Source organism: Falco cherrug, chromosome 5, assembly GCF_023634085.1.
Source record: "Falco cherrug isolate bFalChe1 chromosome 5, bFalChe1.pri, whole genome shotgun sequence".
Taxonomy (NCBI): Eukaryota; Metazoa; Chordata; class Aves; order Falconiformes; family Falconidae; genus Falco; species Falco cherrug.
In genome coordinates this window covers 30,192,902-30,217,942 of record NC_073701.1, presented here as the reverse complement: position 1 = coordinate 30,217,942, position 25,041 = coordinate 30,192,902, and the positions used below count along the sequence as shown (strand labels likewise).

Genomic DNA, 25,041 nt, shown 5'->3' with positions numbered 1-25,041 from the left:
CAACTGTGGAATTTATTTATAATGCAAGCAAATGCAACGCTTCATTCTATAAATACATTGACTATAATTCAACAGAGGACTGAAATGGGTATACTGGATCTTGGGCAGAAACTCAGTAACTGTCACCTAAGATTGCAGGGATCCATCCCCACACTTTCCTTGTACAGTCTCCTGCCACATAAACAGAAGACGACTGAGTTCTCCAAATATTCAGAGCTGTACTCCTGCACAAGTCCAGAGCTGTTCTGCGTTATAAGCAGCATAGTGCCTACTTCACACTAAATCACCTTGTTGATTCTAGGTGAGGTGACTACCAAGTCAGCAGGGAGGAACAAGAAATCAGTGCTAGGCAAGAGTCTTAATTTCCTGCAGTCAGTAATGAAGTGTGTTAATTACCTATGTTACGTCCTGTGAACTGCTGATCAGAGGTTCTTTCCATTAATAGCACAGGGAATCTCCACTTTAATATTGCTTGCTAGATCAGGGGTGGGAGGGGTTTGCAACTAAAACATTTATGTTAGGTATTGAAGATAGACAGCCTATATAATGAGGCACTAACGTCACTGAAAGAAAGTGTTCACCTCCATGAGAAAGTTCCGGACTCTGGGTCCAAAATGAGCAAATGTACATGTAATGTAAGTGATACACCTAATACCCAAGAGGGGACTGGGATTTCAGATACAACTTATAACCTCATTAATTCCTGCTGACCAGCTGTAGCCAGCTTCTTGTCAAATGTGCTTGCTAGATTCCATTCACACTCCAGTTTGAAGCAGAATAACTGTCTAGCCCAAAACCAATACAGAAAACCAGGATTCCTCCTCAAGGCTTAAGAGGGATCTGCAGTTTTTAAACAAATAAATCTTTTCTGGATCTTTTTTGTTTTAACCTGCATTTGTATCAGTGCTAAACAAAATGCACAAATCCATTAACACCACAGGTCTATTCTTTTTAATCTGTCCAAGATCACCAGAAAAAGTATCAGGAGAAAAATAAATCTATGGCTGAAAAATTAAACATACTCACCTAAGTCTCAACACAATGCACAATGTATACTTCTAACTCTGTTGCCAAAATGTGTCTCTTAAAATAAATGCCAGAAATTTATTTTTTCTACCACAAAAAATATAAATCTAATATATTCGGTTATTTATCAAGGTAAGGAAATGCTATGTGGTTACTTAAAACTACCCAAATGTTTTAGGTGCCCCAGAAATAAGTCTCATGCACACAATTCCATGCTTCTGCATTCCGTAGGAATAAGACAGTCTGCATTTCCTTTTCTGCTACTAGAGGATCACACAAATGAAGGATTTCATGAAGATTTTGGATTTGGTTTTAAATGAGTCTTCCAAAGTGTCAGTATGTGTGGCTCTTGGTTCAATTGACAAATACTTTCTAACTGCACTCAAAAAGGACTGAAATAAGCTGTTTATACAAAATTTACAAGATCCAAAATTAAAAAAAAAAAAAAAAGCCCAAAACCCAAACAAAAACAAACCCTGAAAAAACATCAAAAGAAAAAAAAACCCACACCAACTTTTAAAATCAGAAGTATATGCTATTGGGCAAATTAACATTGACCAGGTACCTTTCTGCTATTTTAAGATTCACTAAAATTATTTCTTAAGGTTGCTCAAATGCTCGGTTGCCTTGCAAAGTTTTTAAATTCTGATAACAGTTAAAAAAAAAAAAGGCTTTATGTAAGATATGAGATACACCCGTTTTATTTATTGTTCAGTCATTACTAGGCATTGGGCTCAAACACTTAAACATGGCAATTACAGTAGATACAAGACCAAATAAAACTATTACAATTGTTTTATAACCCATTCTAGAAGTATTGAAAATGGGCATGAGGCAAATTCCAGACACATTATCACTTAGATTTTATTTACTTACATATACCACATCAAATTTCAGATGTTAAGAGTTTATATTTCCTTGTAACAAAATGCAATGTAAAAGCAAGATGACCTTATCAAAATAATTGTTATTACTCTATATGCAGCATTAGGTTATTATAAAAATAAAAAAGTTTTATAAACAATGATAAAAACGTAGAAGCTGGTATATTAAAACTTTTTACATTTTCACTAAAACGGCAAGTTTCAAGATGACAAGGAAAAAATGCAGGCAGTGTTAGGACTTACAAAGGCATTATGAAGAGGTGTACACAGTGCATTGCAAATCTGCAGGTGTACAAATGTTATCTACTGCTCTGAACAGTCAGAAAGTCACCGAATTTACAGACATATGCTATTGATTTTTTAGCGGTCTAATTAGGAGGTTCTACTAGTTATCATTAGAACCACCTCAGATCTTCAACGATCCTTAAAAATGAACAACCAGTTCGAAAAGTGCTAGAGGATACTGAATGGCGTACCCTAAGTTTGCCCTGATATTGTATTCTTCCATAGACATCAGCTTATAGACACAGTAGACAACTGATTAGACACTGTAGATGGACTTTTCAATTAATGCATGTCAATTGTTCTTATTTTACCTGTGTTTTGTATTAAATGAAAGAGAAGTGTTTGAAAGCAAGTCATGTGTGATCTATGCTGCATACCTGTGGGTATTACAGCTTCAGATAAGCAGAAACTCTTGCCACATACACAACGACTGGGGTGGATGTTTCCCAACTCTTAACTCATATGCCAGCATATAAAAAGAAAGGTTTGTTGCCAATGGCAGCTCCAAAGCACTCCTCTTGTTCTCCTAGGCTGAGCGAAATGAAAAGTACCATTAGAGAACAGAGATGGCTTTTGCTTTATCAAACTGAACAAAACTGTACAAATATTGAATGTGAGGGAAGAATACAAATCAGCAAAGGGCGGTTGGATCAGAAATATAAAACTGTATACAATTGACTTTCAAATTTGTCTCCTCTGTAGCCAGGCAATTAAAAGTCAAAGAAAAGAAACCATTTCAATTGCCCAGAGGCAAGCGCAGGCTCTACAGCAAGGAAATGAAAAGAATGAGAAGTAGTAGTTCTATTTGGCAGAGACACTCTGCCTGGAAAGGATTAAAAGCACTTTCCTCATTTGAGGAAAAGTGGGTATACCCAAAATGTCTCAGTCAAAATCTGCTTAGTCCAGCAGGATGTGTTTTCCCATGAAACTTCTTACCAAGAAGTTACTTTGGCAAGGCAGTCTGCTTTTCCAGGAAGTTTAGCAGCGAGCAGTGATTAAAAATACCACAGTTCCAATAACACCGGTCAGCCCTTCTACACAATGTCCTCAGTCTGTGGATTAGAGGGGTATCCTTGCCTGCTTTCAGCAGGAATCGTTTATTCTTTCCATACTTCCCTAGGACTATGCAACACCTCTCTAGCAGCAGTCATATTTCTTCCTTGGAATTTGTTCAATGGGTATAAAGACAAATTGTATACTTGCTATATGTGACTACCACTGATGTGTTGTAGGCTTGTCCAGGCAATTAAATATTGATCTTAATTTCTCCTTCACACCACATTAGTGGTAGGTACTAGTGAAGACCGTCAGAAAATCAGTAAAAGAAAAAAAAAAAAAAAAAAGAGAGAACCACTATAAGAAATCACTTTTGCTAATAAAAATTTACATTTTATTCCTAGCATATGACAATACAGACAAAAAGCCAGAACAGCAAAATGGAGAGTGAGGGAAGAAGACAAGGGGGAACTGGTACTCCTTCCGCATAGTCAGTTTCTTGCTCAGTTTCCTAGTGGTTTGCCTTGTCTAGCAGGATGTTTGGCTTTCTCCACTAGAGTAAAACAAACATGAATTGAAGAGATGGGTACCAACTAAGAGGCACACAGCCACTGAATAGGTGGTTTGTATCACTGACATTGAAATTAGCTAAATTAGAGCTGGTCCCATTTGCTTTCCACATAAGGTAAAATAAAGAAATTTTATATATATATATATATATATATATATGCTGAGACTCCTACATTTCCTTCCACAGAGTAATAGGTAGACTTCAAAGACTTTTAAAATGAAAAACTGAAGTTTACTTTTCCTTCTACATTCTTAGCAAGCATATCTGACTACATTACATTTGTAGCTGGAAAAGCTCCATTTTCAGAAAGAAGATGCAGATAAATATAATTACTTGGGCATTAATAAAGATTTCTAGACATAAGCTCTGAATAATGTAACCTGACATAATGGACATAGAAATACAAATTAATGATTTCAGCTCTAACCCAGTAAAGCAGTGTAAGCTATTGTTAAATGTCAAGCTTTTCAACTCTTTTGTGAATCACTTTTGATCAAAAACTATGATAGATTACACCTCTACAACAGTCCTGCTTACTTATGTAGATTAGTTCCTTTTCTTAAATTGCCTTAACTGGAGGTAAGGCTTTAAAAACAACACAAATGGACATCACTTTTTTCTGTGCACTCTGTTATAGTGACCCATCAAGAGGAATTAATCTGTGCTGTTCTAAAAACATACAAAGAAACAAATCATCCATGCTGAAAAAAACCCCACATTTAAGCAGTTCTAAGCAACAGATGGGATTAGAGGGATTATAGAAAAGGTTACTCCTTAATATGAGTCATTTTAAAAAGACTGAACTCATCAGCCATTGAAGTAGTTTCCATTCAATCCATAAAATATATAAAGTGGGCATAGATAGAGAACATCTTAATTTACAACTGGAAAAGACTTCTTAAAATTTGAAAACTGCTTAACTTCTATGCAAGTATTGAGTAACTAAGAATGTGTATCTCATCCTACATGTTAATTCTCTCTCTTTGTCTTTTTTCTCAAGGTTTTCTACTCTCAGTTTCAAAATCTCTGCAGAAGGTAGATGAAGATATGTTGCTAACCACATTAGGAAAAACTTTGCGAAATGGAGATACAACTGGGAACAGAGGAGCTATACCTTTGCTAAAGCATTATAAGACTGAAGACAGTAGTGTTTTGGATGAAGAAGATGACAGAAACGTGAAGTTTTTGGTGAGTTTTCAGTTTTATGTTTTGGCTTAATCATAAAACAAATATTCTCTTTATAGCCCTTTAGAAAACGTACAAGGATTTAAAGCAACAACCTGGTGAATATATAAAAAATAGCATACTATAGTCAAGAATAAATTTTCAACTGTAAGAATATAATTCCAACATTTTAAATGTGTTGGACAGTTGAATAAAAGAAATCTGATTTTTTACAGAATTATGTGTACCCAAAACTTGAGGAGGAAAAAGCCTGTATTTATATTTGATTCAGCATGTCCCTATATGCATCAACAGGTTTTTAACTTCACCAAATACAAGACTCATTATTTTCTCTCATTCCTTACCACAAAACCATTGCAGCCAAAGATGTAAAGCAATTAACTACTTTTAAACATTCTTATTAGATATGATTTTAAATAATCTTGAAATATAAATCACTTGCACTGCTAAGTATAAAGTATAAAAAGTCAAGTATAAAAAGTGACCACAACTGACTTTATTTACTGCTACTCTTGTTTTCCCTTAAAATAGGACACAGGCTCCAGACATGATTTCTTAAATCATGTTATGTCAATCAACTTAAGTAGAAAGCAACTACCTTATCTTGCACTGAAGGGAGCCATGGCTTTCCCAGCTGACACTGAAATTCGAAACATTGAATCAATACAGCAAAGAGAGACTGCAGATGAAGAAAATTTGCCTAAATTCCCTATAGGAAGAAGAGATTTTGATGGTAAAGATATTTTCATTTTACACAAAAATTATTTCATTCTCATAAAGTATAATGCAATGCCTATACAGGAATTTGATAAAGATTCATTTAGAAACTTCATGTCTATTGTGTTCAGTGCACGGGAGAGGAAGTATTTGTTAAGCTTGTTCAATTAGTATTTCCAGAGGCCATAAAGAATTCTAGATCTTTGATATTTTAAACTTCCAGATATTTTTTTTTCTCTGTAGTGCTCAGGTGTATGCTGGGAAGAGTCTATCGACCTTGTTGGCAAGTCTGAAAACTTCTGACCTACACCACCTTCTTTGAAGACCAAACATTTTATTATGAGTTTAATGTAACTTGAAGTTACTGTGTTTCAGTGTGGCTATACATATGCATCCAAAAATGCTTTCCCATAGCATTGTAGAAGGAGAAGTAATTCATTATCAAAAAAGAACATAGCTGTAACTACTAACAATGTATTGTTATCAAAAAATAAAAGACTTCCGCATAATCTAGGCTTGTAATTAATTGTCTAATATTACACACAAGCTCCTTCCATGTATTTTAGTATGAAAGGAAGCAGTTCATTAATTTCACCCTTTTCTTGCAAATCTGAACCAGCCAACATACCATATATGTCGAACAAAACCTTATAGTCGAAAAAAGTGAGTTAATTTTGCCTGACCAGCAATCAGCTTATTCTTGCTCGCAGTTTTGCTGTGTTTTCTTTTTCCACCAGTTTTGCTGTCTAATTCCTTCTGAGGATTGTTTGAAGTCTTAGGTCTTTTAGCAATTTTTTGCAAAGACAGTTCGCTTTCCTTATCGCAGATTACTTTGTCATTATTCAAATCCATCTGTTCATTCTTGGAGTTCTCACTTCTTGGCTGACAACTCAGCTTTCCCATTTCTGTGTAACTTCTAGTCTGGTGAACATTTTCAGAAATAGTTCCAAGCACTGGTACATCAAGACAGGAATTCATACCTTCTGTCATGTAAGAATATCAAAAACATATGTGAAGAAATAAAAAGTTACCTGGGATTATTCATTCTTTTTCTATCAGCGGACTGCCTGTGTGTTTTTTTAAATCAAAACTAGTGCTTTATCTGTAAAACAAAACTATGCTGGTCATTGCAGTTACATTTGCTAAGTGTTCCTAAGTGTATTGACAATTTAAAATGACATTGCTCAAAAACATGTAATAGCAACTAACTTAGGGATTTGGATTTATAATATTAAGGTATTGGAAAATATGATTAAAGAGCTTATAAGTTATATATATGATATGGTTTAGGGTGGAGTAAAAAATGTTTTCCCTTTTTAATGGCAAAAGATATAATTTAGCTTTCTTTTGTAAAGTAAGAAGAAACTTTTTCATAATATATGTAAAATGTATCAATTTTTTAACCAAGACAGCATCAATGCATATTTTTTTGAAACAGATTTATATTTCCAAAGCATTAACATTACAGTTTTGATGCTAAGACAGTTAACTGATCATAGCTTACAGACAGCAATGAGATGTCTTTTTTTTTTTTCTTGAAAACTCATTTGTACTTGAGTTTTACTAAAGCCTGGTTTGATAACACTTGAAATATTAACTATCACATTTACTTATTCAATCCTACTACAGCTTACCTGTGAGATACCCAGCTTTTAAATGTTGCTTTGGTGCAGGATGCATGCAGGTTGGAATTCGGCTACTGCTGAGGAAATGCTGATCCTTTGTTTCACTCAACTCGTTTTTATATGTACATGCAAACTGAGATTTGATTGAAGATGGTTTCATCTGCAAATAACAATCTGGTATTAGCTTTAATTATTTACAAAAGTAAAAGACAACACCTGCAAGATTAGTGAAATAATAAGTTTCCCCATTCTTCTTCCTTGAAAACTTTTTAGACCACATAAATACCAGAAAAATGAGTACACTCATGTAAAAAATATTTATGAAGTACTTATTTACAAAGTGTAAAGCCTTTCAAGAATATTTATAAATTCTTCTATTAAAGTCCTAAAACAATTTTTTTCACCTCTTTCAGAAAGTTACACATTAACTTTTAAAGCTTCAAGCTAAGATTTTCTGTCAAATTTAGCCCCCTCTTTCAGTAGACTGCAGATTCTAGACTCCGCCACTTTGAGTAGTTGTCCTAGCTGCTACGGTCAATTATCATACTTCTACGGGTCATCACCTTTGATTTGTCAGTTCATAAATGCCAAGTATATGACAAGTCTCACCACTTAACCAATTTATATGGAGGTAAGCATAACAGCAACACTGAAAAGTAATGATAAGGAATACAAACTAAGCTTCAATATACTTATACCTAAAATTGGAATATAAAGTATTATTTCAGATCTTTCTTTGGCAAATTTCAGATTTCCCATTTACTCACAAAATAAAGCCATTCCGTCTTTGAATGCCAATGCCTAATTCCACATTTGTCAAAACATACCCATACAGTGTAAGCTGCCAGAAACCTACAATAGTAAAAAGCACTGTTGTATCTGGTTGTGCATGCTCATGTCCACCTTCTAGTCTTGGAAGCAGGGAACCTAGTCTCAGCACAGGGAAATCAAAATATCGGGCTCAATGACAGAAAAAATATTTCAATATATTAAATATATCCATATTTAATGAATCCATGTTTACAGGTCAAACTTCCTCAGTTTACACTTAAATTACAGCTTCACAACAGCTTGGAATTTCAGGGTCAAGCTTTGTAATTTCTGACCAGTTTATCACAAATGCTATAGACTCTGCAAAATATATTCTACTCTCATTCCCACTGGATTATACAAAATCTGTTGAAAGGTACAGCACAGAAGAGATAATTACAATATATTACTTTTTTTAGCTAATAATTCTATTATAACATCACAGATTAAGTCATATTTGAGCTGAACAGGTGCTACATACAAATATCAGGAAAAAGCTAAAGCAAGAAACGTCACAAAAAAATATTAGTGTATATATAGATAGATAAAAGGAATGATTTGTCAAGTATGAGGTTACAGCCACTTTTCTGCTGATTAAAAATTTTGTATTATGCAAGTCTATTTTTCCTCTTAACACAAGCATGTTTAAATTTTGCAGTTCAGGTTTGACCCTTATAGATATGTTTTTCTTCTAACTCAAAACCTCAGATTTAGACAGAATGAAATAAAATAATATGTTCCCAGAAACTTCCTTTCCCAGGGGCCTTCATCCACAAAATCCAGTCACAATTTACACCACTTTCATCAAATACTGGGTTTGTTCATAATAAGCTAACAGACTAACTTTTTATCATTGACATGCAACCTAAGTGTCTCTTCTTCTTCCTGATACTGCAGCTGACTAGGTGAACACACCTAGTCTTTTCGGAAAAAAAGTAACCCATTTATTTACAGAAATGTAGTTCCTTCTGACTTAATATATCTGTACATATATAGTATTACCTTAAACCTCAGTATTCCCTTCTAGAGTTAAAAAGATCCAGTTGTCCATCCCTCCCAAACAGCCTGAGAAAGAAAGGTGGATTCATCAGGAGGAACTAGCCAGCCTGACTCTCAGCAATTCTAATCTTTTCCAAGTGTTAATCTACTCTGTACTTAAAACATTTCCTGTAAGGTAAGACTATATACATAGATATTTACAAGGTTTTGTGTGCTTTAAGTTTGTGCCTTAGCTCAATGAGTCATTAAGTGTATGTCATTAACTTTATACTCTTTTCAGAAAATGTTTTGAAGGCTAGAGAAGCCATATACAGAATAAGCTTAAAAAAAATTTAAGTAATTAAAAATGCAACTCTAATCCAATTTAAACCTAATCAACATCCTATTATATAATTACAATATTCAGACTATATGGGCTTACATTTTCTTTAATGTTACTGTAATATTAAAAAAAAAATATTCCTGTATTTGCTGTTTCTGAAACACTTCACCTTAATCCTTTAAAATTCCCTCAATTCTTAATTACTGTTCAGCAAGTGACAGACATAAAAAATTACACAATAATGTGCACAGGGTTCTATCACATATTCCTATTGCAAGAGGCAAATAACTTACTATTTGTGCTGAGCTGATGATCAACACAGCACAACAGCCATCAAACTTGAGCAAGAAAGCCTGACAGTTACCATTCTATAACCAATAAATCCAGTTATGTCTGGCGGTTTCTTTTTACCACCCCCATTCAACACTTCAATAATTCAGTTTGTGGGGATTTGAATATGTGAAGTCAAAAGGACAGAAATCTAGCTTAAATACAGAAAACTTGCAGCACAAACCCATCTGCCTGTTTCAACTTCACTGAAGCTTGAAATATGCCTCAAAACTTCACTCTACTGCACCACATACCAGTTAGCCATTTGCAAACAGTATACAAAGCTCTACCAAATATGACTGTTTCAGATGATGTTAGTACTAATCTAGAGGGTACATATAAATCACGAGTGCAAGACTGAATTTGTTGAAGCAGTCAAACTTCCCAGCTAGTCTAGGAATGTATATTTGCCAGTAAACACAAGTGAATGACACTGAGTGAAATAGCAGTAAGTAATTTTAGGAGGCTGAAGGCAGAACACAAAAGAGCACAAGTCTAGCGCTGAATTAAAAAGTAGAGTTTCACTGGAATGTTTTTAAAGAAAAAAAAAAGAAAAAAAAGGAGGAACTTAAAGCTTGATTGGAGTACACATAATAAAGCCTATCAACAGCTTGAAATAGCTTTCAGAAATTAGAGGTTTTTTATATTAGATTTCCTGAAATCCACTGCTTTGAGGGGACCCAGCTCTGGGAGAGCAAAAAGATGTTGGGAGCTCAATTTGCTAACCAAGTAGTTGCACACAAATGGCGTACAATGAATTCAGACTTAATATCCCCTCTCCTATTCACAAGCAAGCGGGATGCTGCTGTTATTCCTATACAAAGAAAGAAGTTCTGCTGTGTTTCAGAAAAAGGGGTTTGTTGTTATCACTGCTCAGCTGGAAGACAGTATGATAGAATTTAAGACAGCGTTTCAGAACATGTAGGTCAATTAGTAGCCCTAATGAGTAGATAAAGCAGGACATTCTCCCACCTTGACTTCTACATCTAGAGAAGTTTTTCAGTTGTTTGAGATGCTAATGTAAAACATCCATTTTTATATGAAGTATTAATGGTGCATGCTCTATTTATTTCTAAAAGTTAGTTGATAATCTATTCCAGATCTCCTTCGAGCAGCTACATACAGACAGTACTGCCAATATTTAGTCACTAAGAATGTTCAGATTTGGGTTTTGTACACTGGAATGGCATAATAGAATTTGAAAACCTACATCAGTAACAACAAACACATGTTTTTATTTTCTAGCCAAGCAATTAGAGTACAATTTGGAAGAGTAAAAGAGATGAAAAGAGAAAATGTATTTTCTCCACCCTTACCCTTGTCCTTAAAGAAAAATATATTAAAGGTAAGTTGAAAGACAAAGTTGAAAAAGCGAAGGGATGCAAAGGGAAGAGTTACAAAACAATAAATGGTAAGTATCATTGCCAAACCAAGGCATTATGTTACTCAAACATGAAAAATGTCCTGAATAGCTCAGGTAATGGCAAGCTTTTACTGTACTGAAACTCTCAGTTTTTTGTAGCATGATATCGTAGCAGTCTTTTGCTATCCCAAATTAATCTACAACTTTTGTGAGAACATTTAGCCTCAAATCACCTCATTACTGGGTTTCAAAAATACTCAAAACTCACAGCTGTGGGTCCTAGGAAAGTAGTTTAGGGGACTTGTAGAAACAAAAATGGTATTTTCTACACAAGTGCAGTTTATCAACTGACACTATAATAAAGTCTTTCTTCCAATTCTGTGCTGAACATAACCTTTTCCCCCTCCCCCTCTGTCCTCAAGATACTAATTTTTAGCAAACTCCATACACATCAAAGCTACTAGTCAGCTTAGTATTCTCCACAGTTATAATCCACTTAGAAATAAATATTTCTTGCTACAATAGATGAGACTACTATCTGAGGAAGATTGTTTTCTCTATTACTATGAATTTTCTGTTCACAATTACAGTGGGCATAAAGAAAACTCTTCATAACTTCCTGTTAATAGTTTTCCAAGTCACAGTTTATTTGTACTGGAATCACAAATAGGCAAAACAATTCTCTCAAATAACAGCATTTAGAGAACTAAGCAATAAAAAGTAACAGCAGTGCATGAAGCTAGATATTAAGTCATTTTATATAGGCACAAACAAGTCACATGAGAAAGGCAGACTGATGTTTTCCTTTGTGGAGCTTTTTCCTTGGAAGGATTTCTATACACAGCAAAATTACAATGAACTTCAAGCATGCCAGGATTTGTTAGAGTTCTTAAGACACAAATTCTTTTTAAAACTAAAACTACCGTTTCACTCCAAATTGGAGGGAAATGGTGCCTCATATACGAAAAGCTGTCTCCAGTTACATTAAGAAAAAAAGTGCCAAAGTCCTTGCAGCTGTTTCAGAGTAAATGTGTTAACAATGCAGCAGGATTTCTAAAACAATGTATTAAAAGGCCAAAACAATCCTGAGTTTATGAAAAAAGAACTGTCACCCTCATACACTGCATTCTGACAGCCTAATACCTTTTATTCCTTCTTAACGCCTGGAGTTCTGTTTCACCCGATCCCATCAGTTCAGAAAAGTATTTTACCTATAGCTTGAAAATCTAATTATTTTTTTATGGTACAGAGGACAAATGAAAATCTTATTCTGCAACAGTTTTGTTGTCTTAAGTTGCTCTTTAACCTAAACAAAGCACCAATAAGCAGGAGTTGCACAACCCCTTTGAAATCAACAGAAATAGTCAAACAATACGGTAGGATACCTATTTCAGATACATGAGTCTGATGCAAAGAAGTAGACATGAGGTTGGATGAACATTTCTTAGATAAAATACCCCTCTCCTGTCCCATTAAAATTTCTATATATTTTTTATAAAGCAGAAAAGAGTGATAAGAACAACTGACAATAAGAGACATAATTCAACAGATGCTCTATAGTCCTTTCTGCATTACAGAATCCTTCCACAAAACACCATTCACCAGAAAACACTCCACTTAAACACAACAAACTTGAAACTCTAAATCGTCTTCCAAAGGAAGATTGAGATTCTTACTCTTACCTGGTTCTGCTGGAGGGAATCAAAAAAATGCAACATGCTAGTTCCCCAGACTTCTTTCTCCTCAAGGGATCAGAGCTACAGCTTTGCCTCCTAACAAATGCCATTACAGTTAGGTGATCTTTCTGCATCTCTTCCAGTATTTAATGAGGATTGAAAGACAAAAATATTTCTTTGTCTTTCATTGCTGCCAAGAATTTGTTTTGGCACAATGGAAATACCCACAGATTTATTTTATTTTTAAACACCAATTCCAGTTTACTTTATCCACTCTCCGTATTTTTAGACACTAAACGCATATGCATGATGTTATGCCCTAGGTCTACTATTATCAATCTTTACTCCTCCACATAATTCTGCAGAAGTTGAGAACAGTTCCTCTTAAGGAAGGAGAGGGCATAATTAATTTTTTTTCTTTTTAAGTTTAGAGAAGTGTTTCTCCTTTCGCTTTACAGAGTTTCCTAAATTTCTTTATTTGATGGGACTCAGCATACAACCAAACCAACCATCACTACTGTGGTTTTCTTCCCCTCTCAAATATGGAAAAGGAGACTTTTATGGGACGAGTTCTAATGAGAGATCGTTAATTTGTACTACACACTATCTATAGAACCACCTACCAGAGGCAGCATGGTAAAAAGGTCCTTAGGACAATTTTATGGAACTAATGCTAACATCACACATACTGCATAAGAAACTTCTCAGAAGAATCACTGACATTGAGAAGAAACATCATATTGCTATTGTCTTATTCAAAAAAATAAATGTATGTTATCTCTTCCGAGTCAGTTAAAATTAGTGCATTATGCATAACAAAATTTACAACTGTGAATTTTACAAGCAATCTGTACACATTTCAAATAATAATGGAGACTGATATTCAGTGTTAAGAAGGTGATATTACTACAGTACTTGAGATCTGTGGTCATGGACAAGGAATTCATTGTGCTACGTGCTGCACAATAAAGACAGAACAAAATTTATTTCTACCAAGAGGCATTACAATTCAAGACAAGAAAATATATGGATTCACAGAGAAAGGAATTTAAGTTAGTCATTGTAACGGGCATCCATCTCAACACAACGCACAGCTAAGTTTTGGGGAGAGGTTGATTTAAAGGTATTGAAAAAGGTTTTAAAGGAGGATAATGAGTTCTGCAGATACCTGTTGGAAATCCCTGCAGCTGTAAGAAACAGTATAAAACAGACAGCTGAAAAAGCTGGCCTGAAAATTAACAAATGAACAATGAATATTGCTATTGCAGACAATGTAAGCAAGGATAGATACTCAAAGCAGAAAATCAGAAATAACTAGTGGGTTGAGATAGGTTAAAATAAGTAGCTTATATGTACTACAACTTAAAGGAACAGATTGAGATGCAAACAGAAGAATGGCATCTAGTGTCTAATCCCTTTAATAACAACTTTTTGTACAGCAATCTCAGTGGAGAAAGACAAGCTAAAGCTGCAACTACGAAGTCCAAGAAAAATACATGGGAGCACATGAAAAAGCAAAATGAACATTTAATAAGTTATAGTTGAGTGGAGATACTGATAGAGAAGAACATATTCCAGAAGTGTTCTGGAGTGAAAAAGTAACAGGTAGGATACCATCCTCAATGTTAAGTATACCAGGAAAGATAAACATACCATCTCAAGATCAACAACAGGATGGCATACAAGTAACAAAAGATGTCAGTATCAACACAAGGGACACTTAGGTCAGATGTAGATCTGTGAACTGTTCACAAAGACAATAGCTGAACTTCTGTTTGTAGATGTATTCATCCACAAAGAAGGTACCAGAAGAGAAAAGTAAAGACAGAGCTCTATAAAGTCTTCATAGAAAAAGGAAGAAAGGAAGAAGTAGAAACACGCAAAAGAAACTCTGTAGAAATTGTTAGAAAGGTAGAAAGAAAACCAGAAAAAGACAAAATGAAAGACGAAGATTGCAAGAAAGCAAGCAGAATCTTAAGTGAGAGGATGGAGGTTAAAGATTAATGGCAGAGAACTATCTGAGTTTTAGTTACAAAAGTCATTAATTGTTTGGCAACAGCAATTTTAGTTGACTGGAAGGAGAAGACAACTAAAGTGAACACAGGAATACCAGAAGAATAATTCCAGACTTCACAGGAATATAGTGTAGTTTAGGTGGCAATGTTTGGCTGACACACAGAAAATAGAAATGCAAACATAATGTGAAACACTCCGATATCTTATCTTGAGTAAGAGAACTCCATGCTGATACATAACTGAGGAACATTTACACTCCGAACCGCATGATTTTTATATTCACTTTTTTAAATGTAAAAACATCTTGAGATATTTGGCTGCAGTTCTGTCTCTGGTACAACAGGATACACTGGAAGAAAGCCAGTGAGGATGACTGATTGTGACTGCTAGAGGCAGTTTAGCAGCTTGAATGTTGCTCTAAGATATGAGCTGCATAGCCCCAAGCAGACAGTCAGTCATGTTACCATCCACATTGCTCAAGTAGGGGAACAGAGTCCACCATCACAGATCTAAACTACAGAAGATAACATCCTAACAAAGGTTTACAGTCTTCTAAAATGCCAAAGAAAGTTTAATAGTGTAAACCACAGCCTTTAGACCTTTTGATTGTTCTCTTTGAATTTTGATTTTCCTAAGAAAAAAGATCATTTATCATAGAATCATTTAGATTGGAAAATACCTTTGAGGTTATCAAGTCCAACTGTTAACCCAGGACTGCCAAGTCAATCACTAAACCATGTCCCTAAGAACCATACCTATGTGTTTTTTGAACACCTCCAGGGATGGTGATTCCACTACCTCCCTGGGCAGCCTGTTCCAATGCTTGACCACCCTTTCAGTGAAGAAATTTTTCCTAACATCCAATCTAAGCCTCCCCTGGTGTAACTTGAGGCTGTTTCCTCTTGTCTTTCCTTGTTATCTGGGAGAAGAAACCTACCCCCACCTGCCTACAACCTCCTTTCAGGCCGTTGTAGAGAGCAATTATGGTTCCCCCTGAGTGTCTTCCTCTCCAAACTAAACAACCCCAGTTCCCTCAGCTGCTCCTCATAACACTTGGGCTCCAGACCCTTCACCAGCTGCATTGGACTTCTCTGGACATGCTCCGGCACCTCAGTGTCCCTCTTGTAGTGAGTGGCCCAAAACTGAACATAGTGTTCGAGATGCAGCCTCACTGGTGCCGAGTACAGGGGGACAATCACTTCCCTTGTCCTGCTGGCTACACTCTTTTGGATACAAGCCAGGATGCTGCTGGTCTTCTTGGCCACCTGGGCACCCTGCTGGCTCATGTTCAGCTGGCTCTTAACCAGCACCCCCAGATCCTTTTCAGCCAGGCAGCTTTCCAGCCGCTCTGCCCCCAGCCTGTAGCGCTGTGTGGGGCTGGTGTGACCCAAGTGCAGGACCCAGCACTGAGCCTTGCTGAACCTCATACAGCTGGCCTCAGCCCATCATCCGTCCTGCCTGTCCTGATCCCTCTGCAGAGCCTTCCTGCCCTCCAGCAGATCAACACTTCCTCCAGCTTGGTGTCATATGCAAACTTACTGAGGGTGCACTCAATCTCCTTGTCCTGATCATCAGTAAAGATATTAAACCGGGCTGGCCCCAATACTAAGCCCTGGGGAAGACCATTTGTGACCAGCCACCAGCTGGATGTAACCCCATTCACCACCGCTCTTTGAGCTCAGCCATCCAGCCAGCTTTTAACCCACCACAGAATACACTCGTCCCAGACATGAGCAGGTGGTTTCTTCAGCAGAATACTGTGGAAGACTTGTCAAAGGCTTTACTAAGGTCCAGGTAGACAACATCCACAGCCTTTCCCTCATCCACTGGAGGGGTTATCTTGTCATAGAAGGAGATCAGGTTGGTCAAGAAGGACCTGCCTTTCATAAATCCATGTTGTCCTGGCCTGATCCCCCAGCTGTCCTGCAAGTGCCCTGTGATGGTGCTCAGGATGATCTGCTCCATAACCTCCCCCAGCACCGATGTCAGGCTATACATATTTCAATATAGTCATCCTCAATTATATTAGGAGGCACCAGGAGAGCACCACAATCAGTTCTAGAAGTTACCTGAAAGATCTCAAGAACTATTGGGTAAAACCATCACTATTGGGTAAAACCATTCTGTTTTGCTACAGGAACATTCTATTTCACCAATCATGGTGAAGCAAGGCTAGGACAAGAGTCCTATTGAAAAAGTCAGATTCTTTATTGTGTTAACAAGAATCACAGGGGTCACAGGACCCTTATTAGAGCCAAGCACTAAAAAAGCAGCACAGGAATGTCACTTTTGCATGCAATTCCTGCTCCTGAAGTAGAACTCATTCAATTACTCTGAGACCTCTGAAAGAACTACTCTTTGCACGGAAATGATGGTAGCTATTCTAGTATTTTTGATTAGCAAAAAAGTACTTCCCAAAAAAGTTAAAATAGTTTCATAATATGAATCAGTCTCAAGACTCATATTTTTGGTAGTTTCTGTCAAAAATCTTGTAAGTTTCCAGTAAAGGTCTCAAATGTGACAGGTAATTGCTTTTAGATAATAGTTTTTTCTATTTTGATACTGAACACATCTGTTCATGAATCCAATTACAAAACCTTCATTTAGATAAGGAAACTGTGTCAATGTATTATGCAAACAGCATATCACATTTTTGCTATGAGAAGCTATAATTTAAATATGCTGCTTATTGTAAAATTAATATGAAGATCCTTTATCAGCTTAAATCTTTCATTATTTGCCTATGAGTTTTAAGCTAAATAATTAGTGCATGTATACAAAATACCCATCACCCACCCCACTCCCATTCCAAAAAAAGCACATGGAACAAAGTTGGAGAATATTTAAAACATGCTGGAAATACTGACAGTGCTTTTCATTTTACTTCCTTTTCATGACCACCTACTTATCAAACATGTAACATTAAAATTCCCATCAAGTCCAGTGGCTGTTCTAGAACCAATTCTGATGGCTTAAAACACCTCTGTTTTGTTCCTTATATACCAATTACATTTATGTTTCTATCTGTTGTCAGGACTGTTTGTAAAAAATATTAAATCACTACTTTAATTTAGTGCTCTGTTGAAATGCTGTGGAAAATACAAGCTTTGCCACTTTCCATAGTCCCAACATTCAAGTTTGACAATTTTGAGGAAAAAAGACTACATAAAATGCAGTACCCTGGAAGACTGCAATTTTCAGTCACATCGAAGTTGTTCTTTTTAATATTGCCACTCACAATACCAACATACTCCTGTAATGTTCCATTTCACCTACAAAATAGCAAACATTAGCATCTTTATTTTATTATTTACAAAGCAATGTTATGAAAATGTTCTCAGAATTTTATAAATAAAAAGCATCCCTCCCCCCCAAAAATGCAATGAAAAAGTCATTATTACACTTTTAGAATGCCTATATTATCAGAACTGAAATCAAGTGCCTGTGTTCAGTTCTAGTTCTGTTTTCACATAGCTTCAGATTTATTTCAATAAACCTATTGAAATACACAGATGGTTAAATGAAGAGATATATACTAACTCAGCATATACCCATTAAAATATCTTCATTAGAAGTACTTTTAAGTTTAAAGCCTTTCTCTTCTGGAGTTTTAGATATTTCCATTCATATTAGAACCCTGTTTGAGTTCAGCTAATCACCACAAGTAAATCAAATCACATTTCTTTAGCTATAGGACACATTTCAGCCAAGTATTTGAGAATTTGAACACCATTTTTTTTTTTTATTTTAACATTATTCATTATTTCAGTGTATCTATAGTTGCATAGCAATTTGTACAGTACCTTTTTTTTTTTTTCATCCATAGATTTCTGAATACGTTGTCTAAGAGGTTTTGGAGAAGATCCACTGGACTGTGCTGGAGATCTATATTAAAAAGAGATAAGAAGTATTTAGAATATGTAAAATAAATTAGTTAAGAAAAATAGTTACCATATTAAGTTCCTCAGAAGCAGGAAGGCAAGTATCTTAGCTCTCCAAGCCTTACTTTGTTTTCTCCCTTTCTAACCACGTGTACTGTGACAACTGAAGACAGCATAATGAAAACAAACATACAGTTCCAATTTCTGGTATCATTTTGCAGTATGTTTACACCATTGTAATTCTGCAGCTATAGTATTATTATTCGTAATGGTGGTGATGAGTTACCAAGTCACCATTCTACTTACACCCCTCTGAATAGCATCTGGTTGACATCCAGAATAGTTTTCCTCATATTTACAGACTTTTCAATAGAAATACTCACACAAAGAAAATGCTTCCGCCCTCCTATATTGCAGTATGTGAATAGTTACATACATTAACGAATCTCTTTAATGCATATAATGCAAAAAAATTATTGATACTTATAAGAGGGGATTTTTTGATCTTGAAATAGGAACTAATCTGTGCATCTGTAAATATTACTTCTCTGTTTATGCTCATAGCAGGCCAGTGTGCATGAGGGCAGTTTTTTTTCAAAAATAACTCATTTTTATTTGATTTGTTTAGCTCATTCTATTCAATAATTCCATAAACAACATTTATTTTATTTAGCTTATTCTTTATTTTATTTATTTCTGTTTCTCTGTGATGCAAAATTTCTGCAGGACCTTGCAATGTTTTTACCATTTAAATTGCCAAAATACATAGCTTCAGCATGCTCCCATCTATGCTGATCTCATTCATGAGTCCTCTTTGTAACCTGCAACGACAAAATTCTCAGCATTCCACTTTTCCAACAACTAATGATTCCTCAGGCTAAGCAACTGATTAAATGATCACTGCTTCTCCAGTGCATGGATAGGTATTCTTTTCAGTGCCCACAGAAATGTGTTTTCAAAAGATTCTTTGTTTTGTACACCAGATCAACACCGCTATTCCTTAAACAGAAGGAAATTTTAAGAACCAAGAAAAGAATGAGCAAGTAGTAATGACTGACTTTAACATTACTAGGATAGGAAGATGATGGGAATGATATAAAAACAGCAGCAAAAAAAAAGTTGCCCCAAACCTCAAATAACTGTTGAACCTGCAAATCCAGAAAGAGAACCTTTATTGTAGAAAGTTATGAAAATACTTATCCATGGTCATGCAGAGTTTAACTCTAAAACATAAGTAATACCATTAATTATATCAGAATTACCTTACTTGGATTTCAATATCATCACTACATTTTTTATGTTTGCTTAAAAATTTAAAAATATTATGGGAAAAATAGCACACTTCTGCCTTGTAAGCAAGCAGCTTCAAAATACAAAAAAATAGCAACACAATTTTATTTGAACTTCTATAATGCAAATCTAAAAAGAGTATTTTCCAGAAGACTGAAAAATGAGGTGCTTACAGAAGGAAAACATCTGATTAATATATTAAAGGACAGATTAAATAAGAAAAACTTCAGCTTGGTTATGATGTTCTGAAACACTGAGGATGTATTGTCAGTGCTTACATTTTCAGTTCCCAAACACATGCATTTCATAAATTACAATTAAAATACTTCTAATTAAAGAAAGCCAAAAAAAATTACACCCCACAATAGCTGCTTCTTAGCAATAGCTTTTTTTGCAGGATTTCACTGCAGAAAAATAAATCTACCCTACTGATCTAGAAATTTATTAAAAGAAAACAAAGCAAGAAAAATTCCTGAAATGCTGCAGTTTGAAAAAAAAGAGGTGCTCTCATTTAACCTCAGCCTTCACCTGAAAATTAACAGTGCTCTCTCAAACTGACCAGAGCACCTACAAAACTATTCACGAGCTTTAAACATATTTCTTCAATAATGAAAACTCTAGAAGTAAAACCTAAAACCAATGACTAACAGGTTGTCAGAAAACATAAAACAATAACTACCATATGGGATGACCATCAATCTGATACACAGAATCAGATTAGGAAAAAGAATCTGAAAACTGTAGAGATGTTTCCTGCCAAAGGTACTGCCATTCATCCTGTAAATTGTTCCAGATTTACTCTTAACAGCAGCTTGGCAAAAAGACTGCAGCAAACACTCTAGATCAAATATCTGAGACATAAGCATTAACAAAAATGTGCTGTACCATAGAGGTGCCTTACATTGACGTAAATCATAGTGACACCTTAGCTACTATCCTGTGTAGTATTAAGGTGTTCAGCATTCATAAAGCAATTGCAGCCTTACAGTAAAGCTGCTAGAGAAATGCAGAACACAAAGATTTGATAAAAATTGAGAACAGGTGTTATTTGCAAGTTTTATTTCAGTTTTTGTGATTTTTTTTATTCCTAAAATAATTATTTAGGATCATAAACCAATGAATGAATTACTTCTTAATATTTTTTTTTAAATGGAAGCATGCAGATAATATTTAAAAAAATACAGAAGAATGAAATCTAAAACAAATTGACCACTAATAATTACTAAGGAAAACACAAGAATTGTCTTGACCACAATATTAATTCCCAGAGAGCAGTACCTGCTTACACCTACACTGAGAAGATTTTAAGTCAAAGAAATGTTTCTCCTTTTGGAGAAAACTCCAGAAAATTAATTCAGTTGACAAATCAAATGAGTAAGTGAAACCAAAGCACTTACTGGGCACTGTTATTCAGAAATAAGTGCTTTAAAATCCATTTTAAATTGAAGAGCTACCTTTAAAAAAAAAATAATCAAGATTGCTATCTCTGAATAGCAGCAATGTTTAATTCAGAAGAATTCAGATGGGCCTTGATTCCATTCACATAGAGCATTAACCTAGATCTGATTAAGCTCCTTTTTCATACTGATAAAAATACAGCCACGGTGAGGTTTATTAAATTAATGAAACAATTTAAAAAGCAATGTGGATCACTTTTTCTGAATCTGAAGTAATGGAAAATGGAAAAATAAGAGACTGAAATCAGGGTTATTTTAAGATTGTTACATAATGAAGTAGAAATTTATAGCTACAGCTATTCGCAGATATTTGAGAGATGAAAGAAATATTCCACAATATTTTGTTACAAGCTGCCTTTGGTATTCAAAATTATTACAGGTTTATTTAGAATTCTTATTAGTGAAACTAATTTTTTTTTTTAATTTTTTATTAGAATGTGCTTCTTCCTTTGGTTTCAATAAAAGAGCTCAAACAGTAAATCTAATAGAACCCTTAAATTCTTTGACTTTTAGGATCCTCCATCTTCTAATTTAGGACTTATCACTTTTTCCTTCCTGTTACCTTCACAGCCTTGCACCTGCACACTCTGTTAGTGTTGTTATAGTGAGCTTTCATGGGAAACAACTGCAACCAGCAGAAGAAACATCCTCTGCTTCCCCACTTTTCCTACCCTTTTCATTGTAGCTCTTCTTTTATGTTAGGGAACCCAAAAATGTGCATACACAGAGTTTAATAAGCAACTGGCCACACAGCCCCTGCCCTGATGAACAGATAGATGCTCCAACCACCACTAAAGGCATCACCAGCAGTGACAACCAATATGGGATTTGATCAGGTCCTTATGATGACGATACAGTTGCTCTGGGAAAAGCACTATTGGGGAACCGACTGCTGTACTACAGAAGATGCTTGTCTGGGAAGCCTGGCTGCTTTACCTCCCAGCTGGCCACCAAGAGAGTTTTCTCTTTCCTCTCCTCTCCCTCTTTTATTCTTCCTCAAAAGCAACTTTCACCATTACAGTCAATGTATGCTACCAGCTACAGACCCTACTGAAATCTTTATGCATGTGAATTTGTTTCAACATCCTTTGTGGAGTACTATCCTGATTGGTGGATGATGATATGTAAAACTATTTTACTATTTAAAACTGAATCTGCAAAATAATTACTGTGTAGGAAGGAAACATGATATAATACAAACATTTCTTGTGTCATAGCTAGACAAAGGAGGCATCTTCAAGTTGAATTGTAATCTAATTAGCTACTGAACAGACAGCATTTGAACTTAGGACTTCAAACTCAACAGGTATTTGTACAGTTTGTTGCAAATGATCTTCTTTCATGGTTTTTGTGCAGCCCAGAAGCGTACTAGCTCAAAAAGTCCATATTACAAAAATGGAAGATATTTTCTGAAGATACAGAAAATGCAAATGAGGAGGTAGAATACTTCTGAGAACTTGAGACTATTCTAAGAATGCCTTCCCTTTACATCTAACCTCACAACAGACTGCACTTTGGTCATTTGCTTTGTGTAAGTAGTATCAATGCCTTTTTAGCCACTCAGTATAAGACCTTTAAAAATAAACAAACATAACACAAACACAAAAAAACCTTCTAGTACTCACCTGAAGAGTGTCAAAACAGAGGTGGTTCCGAACAAATTTAATCTTTCATCATCATATAATAGTTCTGCTGTGTTCTGGGTAGGAGGACTGACTGCTTCTTCATCCAGAAGAACGAGTAAGACCTTTACAGTGTGTCTGCCACAATACACAGTGCCATGATTTATGGAATGCAATTTTGGCTGAAAGTAAATAAAATTAAAAGGAATATACAACAGGAAAAGGTCAATGAGCAAGACCAACAGCTTGCTTCCAAAAGCAACCCATATCAGCACAAGGTGTTAAGAAGCCCCTCCTTCCCTTCCGCAGTAAGCATTTATGGGGAACCTGCCCATGGGTAAGTTTCTTCCTCATCCCAAGAAATGAGAAGAGTTTAGATCACTGCCAACTGGAGGTATACACTGATGAGCAAGTCACACAGATAAATATACAAATCTGTGATGAAGCCATGTAGCAGAAATTAACATACATTTTCTCACAACCAGTTTGAGTGCTATGTGGTACACAAACACATTCTGGTGAAGTCCAACTCCTCTGATTAACTGAATCTGGTAAAGCAGTTGGTTAAAAGTGAGGTTTCCATCAAGATTTGACAACAGAGGTACTTAACACAATCTCCCGTTGTTTGGAACAGGATGAATTCCTCACAATTTTCAAAAGAATAAAGAATTCCTTAAAGAAAATAATAATCCACATCTGGAAGTGCTCAATGCTACAGTCAACAGTACAGATGTAGAATTCCATAGCCACTATGGGACTGCAAGAATTGCAAGTTTGCTGTATTTTTCTTTAAAAGTACTAGGAGTTCCACAGAGAAATTTAGTGCTTAATACACACTAGTAGATTTTAAAAACTGTAGGCTTTCTTACTCACCAATACACAGAAACACTGAGTAGCCTGACTTTGTTCAGGACAGGACAAGCAATGAACTGCATTTATCTAATCAGTTAACTGCTTCTAAACACAGTCTTGAAAAGATCAAATTCTATTTCTCTCTCTATTTGATTACATCAATTAGTGTATGTAGCTTTCAAGAAACCATAGCAACACATGTCAGTCAGTTACTATAAGTTATAATCAATAGCTAGAAATAGCAATTACAGAAATGGTTGTTACTTGGCTTTACAGAATTGGCCTATTTCAGTACCATTTAATTTCCTCAAAATTTATTCTGAACCTCTTCAGTCATTACATCACCTCATAATAGATTTTTATAAAATGTCATGTGTGTCACAGTAAATCTGTCTTAATGAGAGAAGTACAAATTTGGCATCATCTTGACTAATTATACAAAAAGGAAAAAAAATAATCTTTAGAATATAACAAGCTCCTAACTGCCAAAAGATGACCTTCAGAAATCTCATGTACTACAAGAAGTGACCTGGTGTACCAACCATGGACTAAAAACATATTGTCCAAGGCACAATAAGAACTTTAGGCAAGACAAGAATCCTTGCCATAAAAATCTTGTTTGTTAGTAAGTTTAAAATCATAATTCAAATTATTTTTTCAAGAAAATAGTTCATCAGTCTTTCAAGGATAGTGACCATTAGCTACTCCAGAGTATTCTTGTTAGGTCCAGAAACACCAGATCCCATTTACAGTAGTAATTTTCTCGGGAAGAAATTAATCATAATTCCCATTAGTCACTTTGCAGGCTTCATTCAACACAAGGTAGTGCTTAAAAGCAATAACTTTTCCTGGATCTCTAGATTCTTGAAAAACAAACAATGATGGAAGAAAACTGTCACTGCCAGCAGGGAAAAAAAAAAAAAAAGGATTTTTCTAACAAAATAACTCTTTTCAGGTACATTTCATGAGGAAGCGGCCTTCCCAGGAGTTAGTGAAGGCATAATTTTCAGCTCTATAGTTAAGATCATATTTTAAATCTGCACTCAAAGAAATGATGCAATCTCTTACGTATGAAAAAACATAACATCCTGTCAAAGCCAGAACTTATTCTGAATATAGACTGTCTTTTCTGAA

At 35.3% G+C, this 25,041-nt stretch overlaps 2 protein-coding genes across 5 annotated transcripts in view; one reads left to right on the top strand and one right to left on the bottom strand.

Annotated features, from left to right (window-relative positions):
- Nucleotides 1–1,713: 1,713 nt before the first annotated feature.
- PARPBP (PARP1 binding protein) overlaps nt 1,714–25,041 on the bottom strand; it is a 61,625-nt gene continuing 38,297 nt past the window's right edge. Inside the window, exons 8-11 of one of the 4 annotated variants that reach the window (XM_055711034.1) lie at nt 23,059–23,237; nt 18,609–18,690; nt 7,299–7,449; nt 1,714–6,647 (exon numbers count right to left, since the gene is read on the bottom strand). In XM_055711034.1, coding sequence (XP_055567009.1) covers nt 6,313–6,647; nt 7,299–7,449; nt 18,609–18,690; nt 23,059–23,237 — 747 coding nt within the window. In that variant the 3' untranslated portion in view covers nt 1,714–6,312. The other 3 variants (XM_055711036.1, XM_055711035.1, XM_055711037.1) reach the window with 3 other exon arrangements.
- Nucleotides 4,711–5,835, top strand: PMCH (pro-melanin concentrating hormone). The gene is made up of 2 exons (XM_027799415.2): nt 4,711–4,950; nt 5,479–5,835. The coding sequence occupies exons 1-2, from the start codon at nt 4,711–4,713 to the stop codon at nt 5,833–5,835; spliced, it is 597 nt and encodes a 198-aa protein (XP_027655216.1).

Excerpts from the sequence above, each read along its gene's own strand:
- PMCH (XM_027799415.2), top strand. The coding sequence starts at position 4,711 with ATGTGTATCTCATCCTACATGTTAATTCTCTCTCTTTGTCTTTTTTCT. Across the intron at positions 4,951-5,478 it reads ACAGAAACGTGAAGTTTTTG|GACACAGGCTCCAGACATGA; the intron begins GTGAGTTTTCAG and ends CCCTTAAAATAG.